At 45.5% G+C, this 17460-nt stretch overlaps 1 protein-coding gene across 1 annotated transcript in view; it reads right to left on the bottom strand.

The window, feature by feature from the left end:
* Positions 1-17460, bottom strand: part of FRAS1 (Fraser extracellular matrix complex subunit 1) — a 523736-nt gene that overhangs the window by 216702 nt on the left and 289574 nt on the right. The window contains exons 19-20 of the mRNA XM_055139083.1: positions 13822-13962; positions 11443-11586 (exon numbers count right to left, since the gene is read on the bottom strand). Coding sequence (XP_054995058.1) covers positions 11443-11586; positions 13822-13962 — 285 coding nt within the window. The remainder of the gene's footprint in view (positions 1-11442; positions 11587-13821; positions 13963-17460) is intronic.

Raw genomic sequence — 17460 nt, 5'->3', positions numbered from 1 at the left:
GCTTTGAGAATCCGTGTGGGTTACCCACAACCCCCAAGCAGGGAAGCATCTGACAGTGAAATGACTTATTTCCCATCTTTGGAGCAAAGTCAGAAAAGCTTGACAATATTAAAGGCAATGAGCACTGTCAAAGCAGTGGCTTTGGATGTTGATTTTATGGAGCGGTGACTCCTTAGTTGATAAATAATGACCTGTAAAGACAAATTTAGACACACGGTGAGATTTTTAATAATGTCCTGTCAGTCGATTAGGCTCTTAATGTAACCACATTAAATGTGTTTTGAAGCAGTTAAAATAATCAGCACTTGTAGCTGTTCCTCACCAGCCTAATGCAGTGATTTCATCACAAACGAAAGGATCTTTAAAGATGCAGAATTTAAGTGCTGATGCCACATTTTAAATGGCTGGGGGGGGGTGTGTCTATGTGTGAGGTAAGTACAGAAAGAACAGAGAAACTAATATACCTATGGCAGAAGAGAACCAAGAGAAGAGAACGCTCTTCTTTCCTTTTGATCATTACTCTTGCCCTAGCCCACCCATGAGCTCTTGTAAATCACCATTTCTTTGGATGCTCAGAATAAATAAATAAACTGAGAAAAAAAACAAAATATAAACAAGCCACTGTCTGCCCCACTCCCCCCCCCACACACAAACACTTCCTTTTCAGTGTTTGTGGCTGTTATTTTCCCTGAAAAACAAAATTCATGAAACAAACAAATTGCAGTAAAACAGATTGACCTTAACATTCTAGCATGGTTTTTTTTTTTAGCCAATGTCCATCATCTGAAAACTTCTCTAAGAAGGCTTCAATGGTACCCAAGGGAGCAGGCCCTGAGGAAGAGGCAGTGTCGAACAGAAGGACCAAGCTCTTGTTGGATGGGGGCGTCAGTGTTCACTACCAACAAGGATGCATGAGCAAACATGTCTGCCTATCCGCCCTGAGGCCTTGTCCTGTACCTTCCATCAGGTTTCAACTTAATTCATCTTCAAAATAGAGGACTGCAGGATAACATTGGTTTGTCCTTTCTGCCTTGCCACAGGGAGCTCAGGTTTATTGGGTTATACCCATCACAGTGCTCCCGAGGCACTCCCATTCCTCTGTGTTTATCTGCAACCTCTTCTTTGTGCTCTGCTTCCCCAACTGTCAATCACCTTGATCTCCTAATCAGACTCTGTTAACTTGTAAGTACTGCTTTTCTCTTCTCCTTCTGTCCTTTGCATGGTTGATTCAGAGCAATGTCCTTTTTGTGTAGACACGGGAAGGCAAGGGAGCAGAGAGAGTAGCAAGGCGGACAGGAGAAAACTAGAATGGGGAGCTTAGTGAGACGGGAACAGGCGAGTGCTGAGGATGGAATAAATGGCAACTGACCACCAACCAGCCTGGCCCTCGTTTCCTCCCTCATCCAACCATGGCATTGGCCATCCTGGGTGGAAAAGTGGCCCGAGACCACTGAACGCAGGCGGCGCGAGAGAGCTGCGGGTTTCCTATTTACTGGATGAATACACAGAAGACCTTTTCTCCAATATAGAACACTAGCTGGATATCAGACACTGTGGAAATTACTGCAAGAGTTAGAACAGGGAGTCAGACTCAGACCCTCCCGCCAAGATGCTCATGATAAATATAAATGTTAGAAAAATGCCATCCCTGATGCCTAGATCCACACTGGCCCCAGAGTATAGGAAGAAGAAGGAAAGAAACAGAGTGAAGGGGAAGATGAGAAGTGACAGATGAGAAGCAATGGGGCAGGACTCAAGGGGACTCAGGTACATCGGTGGTAATAAGGGACGATAGCGCTAAATATCCAACCCACAGAGTCAACAACACAGAAATAACAAGACCCAAACGTTAATAACAAAACTTAAAAGGTGCTGGACCCGATGGAATGAGGTGATGAAGGCTAATGGCACACCGCTGTGCTCACTAGGTGGGAAACACTGAAAAACTGCCTAACATCTACAATTTTAGTCTTTTGGGCTATAAAAGAGTGATGGTACCAATCATAGGACTGACCCATCACGGCTGGAGCTTGGATGAAATGAGATCATACAGATGAGGAATCTGCACAATTGCAGGTGCTTTTGTTCATTATCTGCAGGAAACCCAGTCAAACTGCTGTTGGAACTACTATGCATCAAACTCGCATTTCAGTCATTATTTTTGCTTATGATATGTAAATCATGGAGACTCACATGTGGAAGAAAAGCAGAGGCAGTCAGCGCGGATTTGCTATCATTAGTACTTAAAAGGATAACTAACTTCTGAGTCTAAATTCAGCTGTATTCTTGAGTACAGTCCATCAAATATTTTTCTCTGCAATTCAGGGCTTGGCCTATAGTTCCTTCAAAGATAAACACAACTCTGATTGCATTGGGAGTCCTGCCAAATTGACAGCATTTTAGCTAGATCTTTATGTTGTTACTAAAGCCAGTTAAGATATGGTTTAGTAAAAGTCACACAAAGGAGAAAATGCCAGCTCTTTCCCTTTTCTATTATTTTTTTTAATTTAGAAAGGCATCAATTTAAACATAGGCCACGTTCTCTTTCTTGAAAGGAAAAGTTCAAAGAAAAGAAATCCCTTGAAATATTCAATCATCCTTCAGTAGACAGTATGGGATCTTAAATAAAACAGAAATATAGAGAACGAGGAAGAGACAATCACTGGAAGTTCTGAAGAGAGGCTGGATATGCAATTCATAGTTCAAGCAATAGGAGATAGGGTGACAAGATGAGAAATAAGAGCAGAAAGTGCATTGCAAAAAAAAAGGAGATAAGGAAAATAAAAAGGCGAATGTTTTAAAAAATAGGAGACACAAGAAAATTGAAAAAATATCGAGGTAGAAGAATAAGATGAGATAGAATGTGCTGGTGGTAAAAGTAAAGATAAGAACCAAAAAATATGGGCCACATGAAGAATATTTTTTATAATACCATGATTTACCAGGGGGTTCATAATACAGTTGTTTTAGATTCAGTGTTCCAACACCAATTGCACCAATTATATGATGCATATATGTAGTTAGAAGAAACATTTCAAAATCAAATACCTGTCATTCATTCACCCACTTCGTTTTTAGCACTGGGCATTGCATAGTTTACACAGGTGAGGCATGGGAATACAGAGACATATCCGTGCCACTCAGCCAATATTTTTTGATCACCATCTAAGATGCTAGTTAAACACTGCATGGGAGCTCAAATTCTTGCTGCGCGGGAAGGTTTCTTGCAATGATCAAGTAAAAATATAAGTGAAAATATGCCTCAGAAGCTACAAAATTCCATAAATACAACTTTATTACTGTTAATAAAATGAAAAAAAAAAAAAGCAGGACTCATCCCAGAAAGCTCTGAATGTCATATTACAGCAGTTAGGAAATGCTATATTCAACCTGTCATGGAATGAAGAGCAAGTCTATCTCTTGGTATCAACTAGGTATCATCTAGGATTCATCCAGATCCACCATAGGAAAACTGACAATCAAATTAAGTGCACAAATATAATGGAAATAGTGGAATGTTATTTTACCCTAAAATGACAAATATGGTCTTTCCCAATATTCATCAACCATAAATCAACTGTAAACTGTGAATATTGCTGTAAATTAGCAATATTTAAGAAAAATTGGGAAATACATAGCTGTATTATAGCAAATGTGAAGTGATATAAATTACTAAAATTTAGTATCCCACTTGCACAGGCAGAGCCTGGCAAACTACCCGTGGTGTATTCAATATGCCATATACACTCACAATAGGTCTCATTCCCCTGACCCTGAAAGAGCCTCCAATAGTTGGGAAAGATGAGTAAGGAGAGGCTGCTAAAATCTCAGGGCTGAGAGGAATAGAGACGTTACTGGTGTGCGCTCGAGTAAATCAATGAACAACGGGATGACAGTGACAGTGACAGTATGTTAATATTTCTCTAAGGCTTATTCACCTATTAAAGATAACATAGCATAGGAGCAGTTGTATACATGGTCACCTAATTCAGACTCCTAGCAAGTTTTTGCCATGTTTTCAAAAGTGACTCTACAAGTCACCTTGTCATCCAAGACTTTGCTGACTACAAATCAAAGAAGCTATTCTTGAGACCCTATTCTGTACAATGAATTGTAGCCAGCACCTCGGAGTAGAATACAGTGGGTGAGTAAGGCAGAGTGGACTCACACTCCTTGGTGTAAATCACAATGGCTCAATCTTCTACCTTTGGTCACTTAAAGCAAGTTTGAGTTTCTTTCTGTGTTTCCTTTTCATCTTGTGTAAATGAAATGGAGATCAAATGACAATCTACCTCAAGGGTCATTGTTAATATTAAATGGCAAAAAGCATTCAAGGCAATTAGCACAGTGCTTGTCACAGAAAGCCCTGGAACAGTCAACTATTATGAGATTCCATGAAAAGATCATTCACAGAAAAACCTGAGTGAGTCAATGCCAAGTGCCAGGTACTTGGGCGAAACAATCAGCATTCCAGGAATTACAACAGGGGAGAGGCCAGGAGGAAGTGGGTCCTCAAAGGGAAGAAAAGAAATCCAAGCCAGGCCACAAGGCACGGTTGGGTAGGATTTTGATGATCAAACTACAGAAGTAATTGCTACATGATGTACTGTTTGTCTTTTTTTTCTTCCCTGTAGCTTAGAGTAGCAAGACGTATGGCAGTGCCAACCCCACAAGCCCTGCAATGAGGAGCCGCTGAAAAACAGAACTAATTCTCATTTCTCCTGCTCCAAGTAATCACGTCTTGAGGCAGCGAGCTAGCTGGTGCAGGGCTAGCGAGGCTCTTCCCAGCTTCCTAACTGCATCCCATTCGAATCGTTTATTACTATTATTAGTTGTAGTAGTAGAGTTGAATCAGCTCCTTGCAAAATGAAGACTTGCTATTCTGTAAATCTGACAGAATATTTATTTAACACTTTCCACCACTATTTTAAAAGGCCTTCAATTCTGGTCAGTCAGAAATGGCTTCCCTCAGGTCCGGAGAGCAAACCCAACAGAACCCCAACACTGGAGGAAAATCATTGATTGGTTTCCCATGCTCTTCAACAAGCAGAAACCCGCAAACGTGAATGTTGGTGACCTCTCACTTGCCAGCAGAGAAAGGGAGGGGGAGAAGCAGCTCGCAGCCCGAGCCCAGGTTCATTATTTCATTTTACACATAGGGAGTGCCAACAAAGAGTTCCACACCAGTTAGCACAGAATTGCCCACAGATTGTTTTGCAAACCACTGGTTACCTTTGTGAGATGTTAGATGAAACAAAACGGAAGGTGTCTACAATAAAATGTTTGGAAAATGTTATCCAGTCTCATTCCTCATAGAGATTCACAATGCACATCTACCCACTTAAGGTCTTAATAAATCTAGCAATAAGAAAAGGGGGATTAACTTTATTTTGCTGAAAGATCCCAGATTTATTTGGTCAATGCACCGTTTTTGTTTGTTTGTTTGTTTGTTTGTTTGTTTTTTTTGCTTTTTTGGTCACACCCGGCGATGCACAGGGGTTATTCCTGGCTCTGCACTCAGGAATCATCCCTGGCGGTGCTCAGGGGACCATATGGGATGCTGGGAATCGAACCCGGGTTGGCTGCGTGCAAGGCAAACTCCCTACCCGCTGTGCTATTGCTCCACCCCCACAATGGACCATTCTTAATCATTAATTAGAATCCTGAGTGTCATAAAATGTAATACAAAAATGCTCCGAGTAATATTTCTTTATTGACACCTGTCTTTCTTTGTTTATGTTCTGACAGCAATGCACTGTAGCACAGTCGTCCCGTGGTTCATCGATTTGCTCAAGCGAGCACCAGTAACGTCTCCTTTGTGAGACTTGTTACTGTTTTTGGCATACAGGATACACCACGGGTAGCTTGGCAGGCTCTGCTGTGCGGGCAGGGATACTAGAGCGATAGAACAGTGGGTAGTGTCCTTGCCTTGCATGCAGCTGACCTGGGTTTGATCCCGGGCATCCCATATGGTCCCCCAAGCTGCCAAGAGTGATAATCCCTGAGCACAGAGCCAAGAGGAACCCTGAGGACCCCCAGGAGTAGTCCAAAAACAAATAAAAAATTAAACTATTAATATATGTTACTGGTGCCCGCTCGAGCAAATCGATGAGCAACGGGATGGCAGTGATACAGTGATTAATATATGCTGCACAGGGAGTGGGATGTGACTCAATGGCTAGGGGACTTGCCTTTTTTTTTTAAATTCTTTTATTAATTCACCATGTGGAAAGTTACAAAGCGTTCAGGTTAAAGTCTCAGTTATACAATGCTCAAACACCCATCCCTTCACCAGTGCACATATTCCACCACCAAGAATCACGATATACCTCCCCCCTACCCCCCCCACCTCCCCAGCCCCCCTTGCCTTTAAAGACTGAGTCTGTGAATGTGATCCCTGGAGGTAGAGCATGAGTGGTGGGTGGTCCCAGGAGCTCTGTTACCTATGCGAGGTAGCTTTGCTGTTCCCTGTTTCCGGCCACACCATAGCCAGGAAGTGGAGACACCACAACTACAGGTCTGGCAAACTTGGCAACTAAAAAAGCATGCGAGCACCATGGCCAGGAGTGCGGCTGCTGGTGGGGACCAGTGAGCCCCAACAAGCATGGCAGAACATGCTCAAGCACACAAGGGGAGGCACGTGGGAAGCACCATCCCACATGGGCAAATTCCACAACAGCATGGCGACGACAAAGGGAAGGGTAAAGGGACAATAATAAAATGGAAAATACCGCATGAACAAAAAAATTGGAATTTTGAATTCCAAAATTTGAATTTTGAATCTTAGATTCTGAAGGAATAAAAACTTTGAATTTACCAGAGTTCTAACATCCTTATCAAGAAGCGATTTCAAGCATTCCAGTCTTTCCCTCCAGAATATCACTGTCAATAGTATCTCCTTTCTGGCATGCAAATGCCACCCCATGATGCCCCCCACAGAGCTCAAGGCATCTGTATCTGAATATTTCACCTTTGCATTTTCTGCATTTTCTTTTTCAGTTGATGCCCTCTTTTCTCAACAGAAAGAGAAAGATTTTAGCTGAGCAAGACAGCTGGAGAAAAAGGCTTTGGAATTTGGGGGTCATGTTGTTAAGATGTGGGCGAACTTTTACAGAAAAAAGCAAAACCCTACCCCAAATTCCTGACTTTCCATAGCACTTAAACATATCTACAGTAACTTTATCGGCTCCTGCCTCTCCCCCCAGCTCATTAATCTTGGTTGAAAGCTTGCTGCCCTGCTCGAAATCTCGCAAATTGTATATGTGCTTTGATCAACCTGGAATGAAAGAACCCACACATATGACATGTCCGTGTGTGATAACACGCTGAGGTTATTGGATCTGTTCCCAGGATCTGTTTATCCTTGTCTATGTGATGAATTTGATGCACTTTTCTTTCTTAACCAGGTAAGTGCAATTACGAGGTCTCTCATGATGATCTTAGGTGCAGTTCTAATGGAGAAAAAAATAAATCTTGTAAATCCGACCCTCCTCCAAAATTCAAATGAGACACAGGGAGGAGAAGGGCATTTTCAGACTTCCAGGGCCAGAACATTCCTAAGACGGTAAAAACACGTAGTAGAAGGTCCTGCAGGGGTGACTGCCTTGCTTTACAATCACAGAGCCCTTCCCGACAATCCTGAGTTCAAGCAAAAGCCATTGAAATATCCCAAGAGATTAGCTGTGATCCCACTTAAAGAGGGGCTGGAGGGATAGAACAGTGGGTAGGGCATTTGCCTTGCACATGACTGACCCGAGTTTGGTCTCCAGCATCCCTTATGATCCCCTGAGCACGGCCAGGAGTGATTCCTGAGTGCAAAAGCAGGAGTAACCCCTGAGTATCACTGGGTGTGGCCCAAATACCAAAACAAAAAACAGACAAAACACCCTCCACTATAAAAAATTAATTAATTAATTTAGTTTATTATTGTTGTGATTTTGATTTTGGGATCACACCTGGGATTAAATGTTGGGATTTACAAAACTCCCACACCATAATTGTGTGTGTGTGTGTTTGTGTGTGTGTGTGTGTGTGTGTGTGTTTTGGGCTTACACATCAAGGCTTACTCCTGTTCTGGGCTTAGGGATCACTCCCAGGCAGTGCTTGAGGGATCATATTTGGTATCAGGAACAAACCAGACTGGGCTATGTGAAAGGCAATCATCTTACCCACTGTGGACTTTCCACAAAAATGAAAAAAAAAAAAAAATTCCAGATTTTAAGTTGAGGATAAAGCAAAGACAGAGGATGAATGAGCTTCTGGTGACTCCTGTAAGACACTGGGGCTCAGCAAGGCTTCAGCCTGGCACTTATACTTCTAGTCCTCAACTAGAAATGACTGGAAACTTGCAAAGAATTGCTGAAGCTCCCTTCTCCGCCCTCTCCTTACTATCCCCCGTCTCCCATGCCCTGACTAAGAAATCTCCAACTTCTCTTGCTTCCACTGAGTTGAAACATAGAATTGCCACTTCAAGCCACTGATATCCATGAAATAACAGCCTCACCAATGCTGAGCAAAGCAATGTGCCCACTTCTCAGACCCTCACCAATTTTTTTCATCAAGAATCTTCAACTCTCATCTGGATTTCCCCTACTCCCTCCTAAACATCATTTTCCCTTAGTGGTATTTTGCAAACAATCTTTTAATTCACAGAAATACCACGTGACACACTTCTGCTTAAAAGCCTTTGGTGGAAAGTACTTCAGAGGAGTTCACCAAGGGTCTGCTCTGGCCTGGCTTCCTTCTGCTGTACCTCCCACCATTCCTAAACTCGGGTCGGGCATTCTGCTCTTTGTTGGTGCCTGAAGAGATAACACAATTTGGCCTGTTTTCTGGAATGTTCTATTCTCCAAATCTCCATGCTCTCTGATTCTTATGCACCATTCAAATTCATCTCACTTATGATATGTTCCAGAAATTCTTCACTCTCCACATACCTTCTGGTCTCAGGAAGAGTTTCTTGTGTATGTTTAGCTCATGATCACAGCAAGGTCATATTCAACACATGTTTCACTGCTTACTATACATGTGGAAAGCAAATAACGGATCCATTTATTTGTACCTCACCAGAGTCCTGTCATGGAGCATGTGTTTAATAAATGTGTGACAAAGCAGCAAATGAATGAACACATAACAGTTGGGAAGGGTGAATATAATTTAAAAGTGAAGTCTGGGATTCGTGCATTTCTCTGAAAGATCATTTGAAATTACTGGTGAAAAAAAAAATTTCAAAGTCCACTTCCCCCAACCGCTGCCATACAGACTTAGCCACTGGCCCTCCTCTGCTGATTCGTGACTAAATATCTGAGGAAATGCATGCTAAGCAGCTAAAATTCATGGTAACATGGTAACATGGTCCCAGCAGCTGAAACTTCTGGGGCACCCTCGGGAGGCTGGTGGGCCGACCCTGCCACAGTCCCGGGAGCTGCACCCACACCAAGGACTCAGCTCTGCCGCTTTATGAATATTCCCTGCAGAGGCGCCAAACCGTGAATAATTTGAGGTATCTGGTTCCCAGGCTGAGAGATCTGGGGTCTTCTCAGAGTTAAGGTGGGAGGCTTCCCCCTACCGAGACCCACACTTTCAACTTTAATCTCCACTTTGCACAACTGCTGCCAATGTCCACTCACTGACCCAGATCATGCACCATGTGGCCACAGATGCCTCCTAGCTCCTCCACACTGAGATTCCAGTAGGAGCACACCAAATTGGGTAAGAAAACAACACAGAAGCCAGCGCGACTCAACAACCAAAAACAATAACATAGCAGGCACAACCAGCCACGTACAGCTTAGTAAATTCTTAGACAAGGATTTAACAACCCCATGATGAGAAATAACATGTTTTTACATTAAAAGTGACTTTATAATACGTATTGATTTTAATATTGGAGTTTTTAATCTAATTGATTTTAACTCTAGAATTACATCCACAGTTGTAACTTTTGTCTACATTTTAATACGTTTTAAAGAAACATTTTAACGAAAAATTTTATTTATTTATTTATTTTATTTTTTGGGGGGGGGTTTGGGTCACACCCGGCGATGCACAGGGGTTACTCCTGGTTCTGCACTCAGGAGTCACCCCTGGCGCTGCTCAGGGGACCATATGGGATGCTGGGAATTGAACCCAGGTCGGTCGTGTGCAAGGCAAACCGCTGTGCTATTGCTCCAGCCCCTTTTAATAAAAATGAATATAGTATTCTCTATTCAATGAAAGATTTTCAGTATTAGACACCATTCACCTCATTTAAAAATCTTTACTTTATCTAATAGGTATAAGCAGTGAAATGTTTACTTAGTCCATTGGGGCACCTTTTTTTGATGTGCCCATTTTTACAGGGACCTGCTCTTCTAGAGCTAGGGTCCTCCAGAATTGGCAAGTCCCATAACTCTTTATTCTAATGGTCCTCTACTGGCCTTAAAAAATTAATGCTTCTCCTCAATCACGTAATTGACTATCAAAGAAGACTCTGGACATTAGAGAGAACAGGGTTCATTAAAAATTAAATTTTTCCAATCTCCTTATATAAACATTTATTTATAAATTATGCCCCAGCATAAAAATTTTAGGATCTGCATGCAGAATGGACTGAAACAGAAGTCATCAGAAAGGCCCTGTCTTCTCCTCCCTCCAGCCAGAGTCCGTCCATCTCCAACACAATTGGCAGAGACCAGCCTATAACATAACCTCCCTGAGTCAAGACACAATCTTCTCCAAGGCGTCCTGACCCTGTAGCCTTAGGACTCAGTCCAAAAAATTTGAATCTGGAGCTTTGGGCTCTCTATACCCTGGTTCCAACGTAAACATTGCAAGGATTTTTCCCTTCTGTGCTTTAATATCCACTGTGTCTCTGGTGAAGGGATGGGTGCTTGAGCATTGTATAACTGATACTTAAACCTGAGAGCTTTGTAACTTTCCACATGGTGAATCAATAAAAGAATTTAAAAAAATATATCAACTGTGTCTTCAGTCATGTAGAAACATTCGCTGGCTGGGAACAGCCCATATATTGACCCTTTGGTCTTCATCCTAGAAGGACCCCTACACAGAAGCCCATCTGATGGCCCTCTGTCTAGCTGAGCCCTCGCTCCTTCTGGAGGAATTTGTTTCTACCTCCTCCACACAAGGCATTATGGATATTCTACTTCTCCCCCCCTCTAGACCCCGATGTCACACTCTGTCAGTACTTGAATCACTAGTTCTTCAACTGAAATAGCCAAAGGATCTCTGTGTCCCCTCAACAGACACTCAATGCACTCTCCTCAGTGGGCTCAGCTAAGTATGCGCTAGTGTGATCTGGCCATGTGAGGAAACGTTTGGCAGTCACGAGAGCTGCTGCTTCGGATCCAAAAGGAAGCCAGCACCAGCACCTTCTTAAGCTTGACATGAGGAAGCGTTGCCTTTGGCCCTGATTTCTCAGGCGTGGAGGGTTCCACTCACCAGCACAGTAGCCCGTGATGTTGACGAACTGTTTTTCCTTGCAGCTGGTCTGGCAGCTCCCAGCCGTGAGAGTGGCGTGAGGGTGACAGGAAATGCAGTCAGATTCCGACGGTCCCTGGCACTGCCTGCAGGTGGGGTGGCATTCTAAGGGGTCAGAAAACAGGAAGGAGTCAGAAGTGACACTATTGGCTCAGCTGAAACGCTCGGGTCAGTGCAGAAAGGACTTAATGCACTCCACAGATGACATGAAGCCCAGACCCCGCACAGCAACCCGTCCTTTATTAAAGATACGCTCAGCAAGCCTGGCACAGACGGAGATCAGAGAAAGAGGCTGCGTCTCTGCTGCCAAGACAAGAAGCTAGACTGAGCAGGACCTTGAGAAGCAGAGAAACTGGCCTCCCACGCCAGTGGGGTCAGCACAGCCATCCCCTTCTCTAAATAAAGTAGAGACCAAAGTCCTAATCCAAGCTTCTTCCTGAAAATACGCCACGACAGAAAGAGAGTGAGACAGCGAGCAGAGAGAGGGACACGGTGCTTCTCAGAAATCCTTGGCAGGTCCAGAGGGGAGCCAGACACAGCCCGGGACACCAAGACTTCCCAGTCCGATGCCAGCCAAGCAGAACACGCAGTAGATGCCAGCTCTAGCAGCAATGCACCATTGAAATGCAAAGTCTGGAAAAAAACACAACAAATCCACCACCATCACACACCTTCTTTCAGAAGGTGATCAGAAGCTGTCTGAAGTTCAGTACCTCAGACAGAATTGTTTTCCCTAGAAAAATTAATAAGAGGCACTGCCCTGAAAATAAAAAAAAAACCCTGGTGAGTCACAGTAGGTATAGGCCACCAAGAGAAGGGTGGCAAGATATGAAAGAAGCTGCAGCTGTAGACGCACGCGAGCTGCCAAGGTGGGCAGCAGGAGCCAGCGTATGGAAGGAGATTTAAGGATTTCTCTGCCAAGGACGAGGAGGGTTAAGCCTGCTGATTCCAAGGGGGGGGGGGGAGGAGTGGGGGAGGGGGCTTGGAGCTGGGAAGAGTTTGCTGGAACTGATGACATAAAAATCCCTTCTGGCTCAGAGCTGGTGGAGCAAAGGCACGGATTTCGAGTCAAGTCAACTGCCTCTCACTTCTTCTGGAGAGAAGCCAGGAGAAGAGAAGGAATTTTAAAAACACGCTACAAAGCAAGCAAGAAAATGAACTGCTGATTAGAAGGGCTCACATTCACTCTCACCCCCTTCTGCATTCCTGGCCCCATCACATCCAAAGCGGCTGTCTAAAAGATACTGGAGTTGGCAGGCTGGTCTCCAGCGCACCCACTTCTTCCTGAATATTTCCAGTGATCTGGGCACCCAGAGGTGTGTGGGACGAGCCCTGTGCGGGTTTCCGTGGGCAGCCGCTGAGAGTGGGAAGAGTTAGAGCTTCTTGCTCTCTCTTTCCCCCCAGAAAAGTCACACACACCCAGACCAACTGGCCCAGGGCAAGAGAACATAAGAGCAGAGGGAGGTCATTCCCAAGGTCAAAGAAACCGAGCCGAGTTGGAGTGTGTTTGAAGCAACTCATCCAAAGCCTAAAAAAGACGAAAAAGGTTCTTGGAGACATAAAATTCCAAAGGAGATAAAGTACTGATCTTCAATCCTCTAGATTTGTGCTCCCGTTAAGTTTCCTCTTTGGAGTTTGAGGCTTGATGAGTCTAACAAATGTTCATTTATTTTTAAAATAGTAGATGTTGACAGTCTGTCTTCACCCGCATTACACGGGACTTTGCCCTCAATTCACCTCAGTAGTTTGGTTTTGAGAAAGAAACTAGCAATCATGATAGAAGTGTTTCCTTTTCCCTGCATTTCCCCCCTGCAGATATAAGAAAACACAGTGCTACAGTAAGGTGGTTACATTTTAGCATTTTGTCAATTGCAATAAAACCCTGCACTAATCTCAACTAGTAATTTCTAGGATCTCTGGCTCTGAAATTTAAAGGTGGTCTTGAAATCCCACTGAATTGACATAACAAAAAAGAAAATAAACACCTCTCTCTGCCCTTCTGCTCCATTAGACTAGAATCAGGGAAACCAGGTCTGGGAAGCGCTGAAGTCAAAGCTGAAACCGTAACAATGTTTCCATCCTCCGCTATGTCTGCAGGTGGCCATCAAGCTCATCCCTCACCATGTTCAGAGACCTGAGTCAAAGCTAATTTTTCACTTTGCCTGTTTTACCCCTTGGAAAGACCAGGATTCCTTTCCGCTCATCCTCTCGTTACTCCTACAAGTTCAAGGCAAGGATTGATAGCCCAATGGTTTGGCACAGTTCTTAATGACAGCGTTTGGCTGCCTTAGGACGCCAGGGCACGGGCATAGACCGTGTTCAGGCATGTTCTGTGCTCACCTGTGCAAGCGCCTTCCCGGGTGAAGAATCCATCTGGGCAGCGGGCGAGGCAGCGTCCGTCCAGCAGTGCGCGGGAGGGCTGGCAGGCGGTGCAGTTGTGTGGACTCCTACCGGCACACTCCACACAGGACTGGTGGCAAGCTGGGGGGAAATCGAGAGTGCAGCCAACAATGAGAAAAGCCGCCCGTGACGGTGACAGGGACTCTGCCTCTGCCATTAGCACTCCTGGAGAGGAGGCATTCCTGCAAGGGCTGAGCTTCCAGCGTTTCCCCAATTGGGCATGCCACCCTCAGAAGGCCCGTTGGCTACCAGGTGGAGCAGCAGACCCAGGAGGAAGTGGGGGCTGCTTTCTGTGTGTGCCCTTGAAGAAGGCAGATTTTAGAGGGGGTGCAGAGTTATTTGGTCAAGGGATTGGTGGGCCAGAGAAGTTTGGGACCCTCTGTGGGCTCTGCCTGAGGCAGGGTTCTAGAGTGACGCAAGATGGCGGGCTGGGTTAGGGGTAGAGTATGTCTGTGGGCTAGCCCTTTAGCAATCAGTGTCGTATTAATGGTTATTATTATACAGTAATCAGAAGGGCCGGTCATGTAATGCGATGCAGAGATGACCGCTGGACTAGAGCTGTTACTGACTGGATTCCAGGGACATCAGAAGACCTCGTGGCCGCCCACCAACTTGATGGTCAGATTTCTTCGTCAAATCCCTGAATGAATGATTTGAGGCTCTTCCTGTTCCTGGAGCTAGCAGGTATCATTGGGCTGCACTAGCTCTCCACAGGGACAAATGGTGACGTTACTGGCACCCGCTCGAGCAAATCGAAGATCAACGGAACTACAAGTGATACAAGTGATTATACAGTAATCCAGGTCATCCTGAGACTGCCGGTGACTCACGTGGTCCTTTCTGAAGGTCAAAGCCACAAAGCCCAACTCTGTGCGCCCAGCACAAGTGCCACAAAACAGAAATAAGCATCTCCAGATGCAGCTATTTCTTCCAACGTTCCCATTCTTGGAGAATCTCGAACTGAGACTTAGAAACCGCAAGACAACACGGGGCTCCTTCCCCAGCTGCTCACGAGGCTGTTGAAACTCAAGAGAAAGCCCCTGGCGACTGCCATTCTCTTAATCACCTGCGCGCAGAGTAGATCACTGGCCTTCCTCAAAGTACTATGTCTTATTAATCTGGTGATTTTCCAAAGGAAAACGACTACAGTTATTGATTTCACCACAGTTTATAGCGTGACTATTCTCTAATGAAGACTGGACACACCTAAGGGAGGTCAACTAACTGCCCAACGTTTTGAGTGTTCAAACACATCCAAAAGGGGACTGGAGCAGGTTGGATGCTTGCTTTGCATGGGGTCCACCTTGGTTTGAACCCTGGAAAACCCTTCTGGTCCCACGTGCTATGCGAGGAGTGGTCCCCGCGCACAGAGCTACAGATCAGCCCCGGGTACTTTGGGGTGGGGCCCCAAACCAAACCAGAGTCACAATCTAAAAATCTACCACATAACTCGAATGTGATGGATGGGAGACAGGGAATTGCAGAGAGAAAAAGAGCATCACATTTCAACCACGGGACCTTGATTAGGCTGTACAATTTCTCAAGATGTCCTTGCGCACAAAATGAGAATGCAAACTGTACATAGCACACACATGGGGATGGGTGGATGCATGCAAAGTTCTTAGGAGAGAGCTGAACACACAGCAAGGCTTTAACAGTCTATCCTATAGCCATTGCCATTAAGAACTAACTATTGGAGCTCACAGGTATAAAATGATGGTGAAAGAAAGGAAATACCCCTGCTTTCCTACACCAGACCTTGAAGGGAAAGGTATATTGCTGCCATCCCATGGCTATCCTGATTAATAAGTCCCTTTCCCTCCCTCCCTCCTCTCCCCTCCCTCCCTCCCCTCCTTCCTCCCTCCCCTCCTTCCTTCCTTCCTTCCTTCCTTCCTTCCTTCCTTCCTTCCTTCCTTCCTTCCTTCCTTCCTTCCTTCCTTCCTTCCTTCCTTCCTTCCTTCCTCCCTCTTTCTCTCCCTTTCCCTCCTTCCTTCCTTCCTTCCCTCCCTCCCTTCCCTCCCTCCCTCCCTCCCTCCCTCCCTCCCTCCCTCCCTCCCTCCCTCCCTCCCTCCCTCCCTCCTTCTTTCCTTCCTTCCTTCCTCTTTTTGTGCCACAGCCAGCCATGCTCAGAGATCACTCCTGGTGGGCTTGGGGAAATGGCACGCAAGGGAAGCGCCTTAACCCCTCTACTGTTTCCCCACCCGCTCCCCTTTAGACATCTAGTCCCCCGGGTGTTGGCCAGAGTAGCTCTCCCCGGATCAGCGAGTGCCTGGACAGTCGAGGACTAGCCTGGGAGAGGTCTTTCACGCGTGAGCTAAGCAGTCCAGCCCAGCTCCCATTGTCTCCTCAGTAACCTACACCCAAGGCCACAGGACGGGGGGCACAGAACTGGTCGCAGCCCCTCCCTAAGCACTGAAATGATTCGAACTAGCTGCTGGGAGCCTGGTGACTCTGCTTGTTTCCCACAATCAAAGCTCTTGTCCATTTTTTTCCAGTACTGCTTCTGCCACCCAACTGACACGCTGTTCCCCGGGTGTATGCGGTGTGCTCCCTCCTCCTGCACCTGCGACTGTCCCCCAAGCAGTTCTTCCCGGCTCCGTGGGTCTGGCCCTTCCTCACTGCTCACATTCCATCTTGCAGCCGCTCCAACTCATCCACTTCCAACCGTTCCTTCATGCATTTGTCATGAAGCTTCGGGAAGGTCTAGGTGCCAGGGACACAACATTACACAGGACAAAGACCGGTCGACACCGCTGTGTTTCAGGCTGCCAGGACCCACCCACTGCGGGGATGCTACTCTAAGTCTCCTCTTCGCCTTCTCTGCCCTCTTTTTTTTTTTTTTTTTTGCTTTTTGGGTCACACCTGGAGATGCACAGGAGTTACTCCTGGCTCTACACTCAGGAACCACTCCTGGTGGTGCTCAGTAGACCATATGGGGTGCTGGGAATTGAACCCGGGTCGGCCGAGTGCAAGGCAAATGCCCTACCCACTGTGCTATCACTCCAGCCCCAGCCTTCTCTGCCTTCTTCATAAATACCTAAAACTCCAGGAGTTTAGAAGAACCAAACAGGACATTATATCATCAAGTCTGCCAATAAAAATAAAATGTATTTGATATACCTGGGACCGACATAATCCAGGATGACGTGGATAACTGTATAATAATAACCATTATTGCTACATTGGTCGCTAAAGTGCTTAGCCCACGGGCGTCTGGTTGGCATGTGACTCCTCTAATCCTAGGATAGCCCACAATCTCGCTTTACCCTAGTACCCTGCCTCACCTAGAGCCCACAGAGGGTCCCAAACATCTTTGGCCCACCAATCCCTTAACAAAACAACTCAGCACCCCCCCAAATCTACCTTCTTTAAGGAGACCATCAGAAAGCAGCCCCCAGTTTCACCTGGGCTTATTGTTCCACCTGGTAGCATATGAGCCTTCTGAAGGTGGTACTGCCCACTTGGGGAAACGCTGAAAGTTCAGTGCTTACTGGTTAAACATCTGATCAATATGAATAGCCCTGGGGGCTGGAGCAATAGTACAGTGGGTAGGGTGTTTGCCTTGCACGCGGCAGATCT

Source organism: Sorex araneus, chromosome 5 (assembly GCF_027595985.1).
Source record: "Sorex araneus isolate mSorAra2 chromosome 5, mSorAra2.pri, whole genome shotgun sequence".
NCBI lineage: Eukaryota > Metazoa > Chordata > Mammalia > Eulipotyphla > Soricidae > Sorex > Sorex araneus.
Note: the sequence above shows the minus strand (reverse complement) of the source record. Positions and strands in the feature narration are given on the sequence as shown.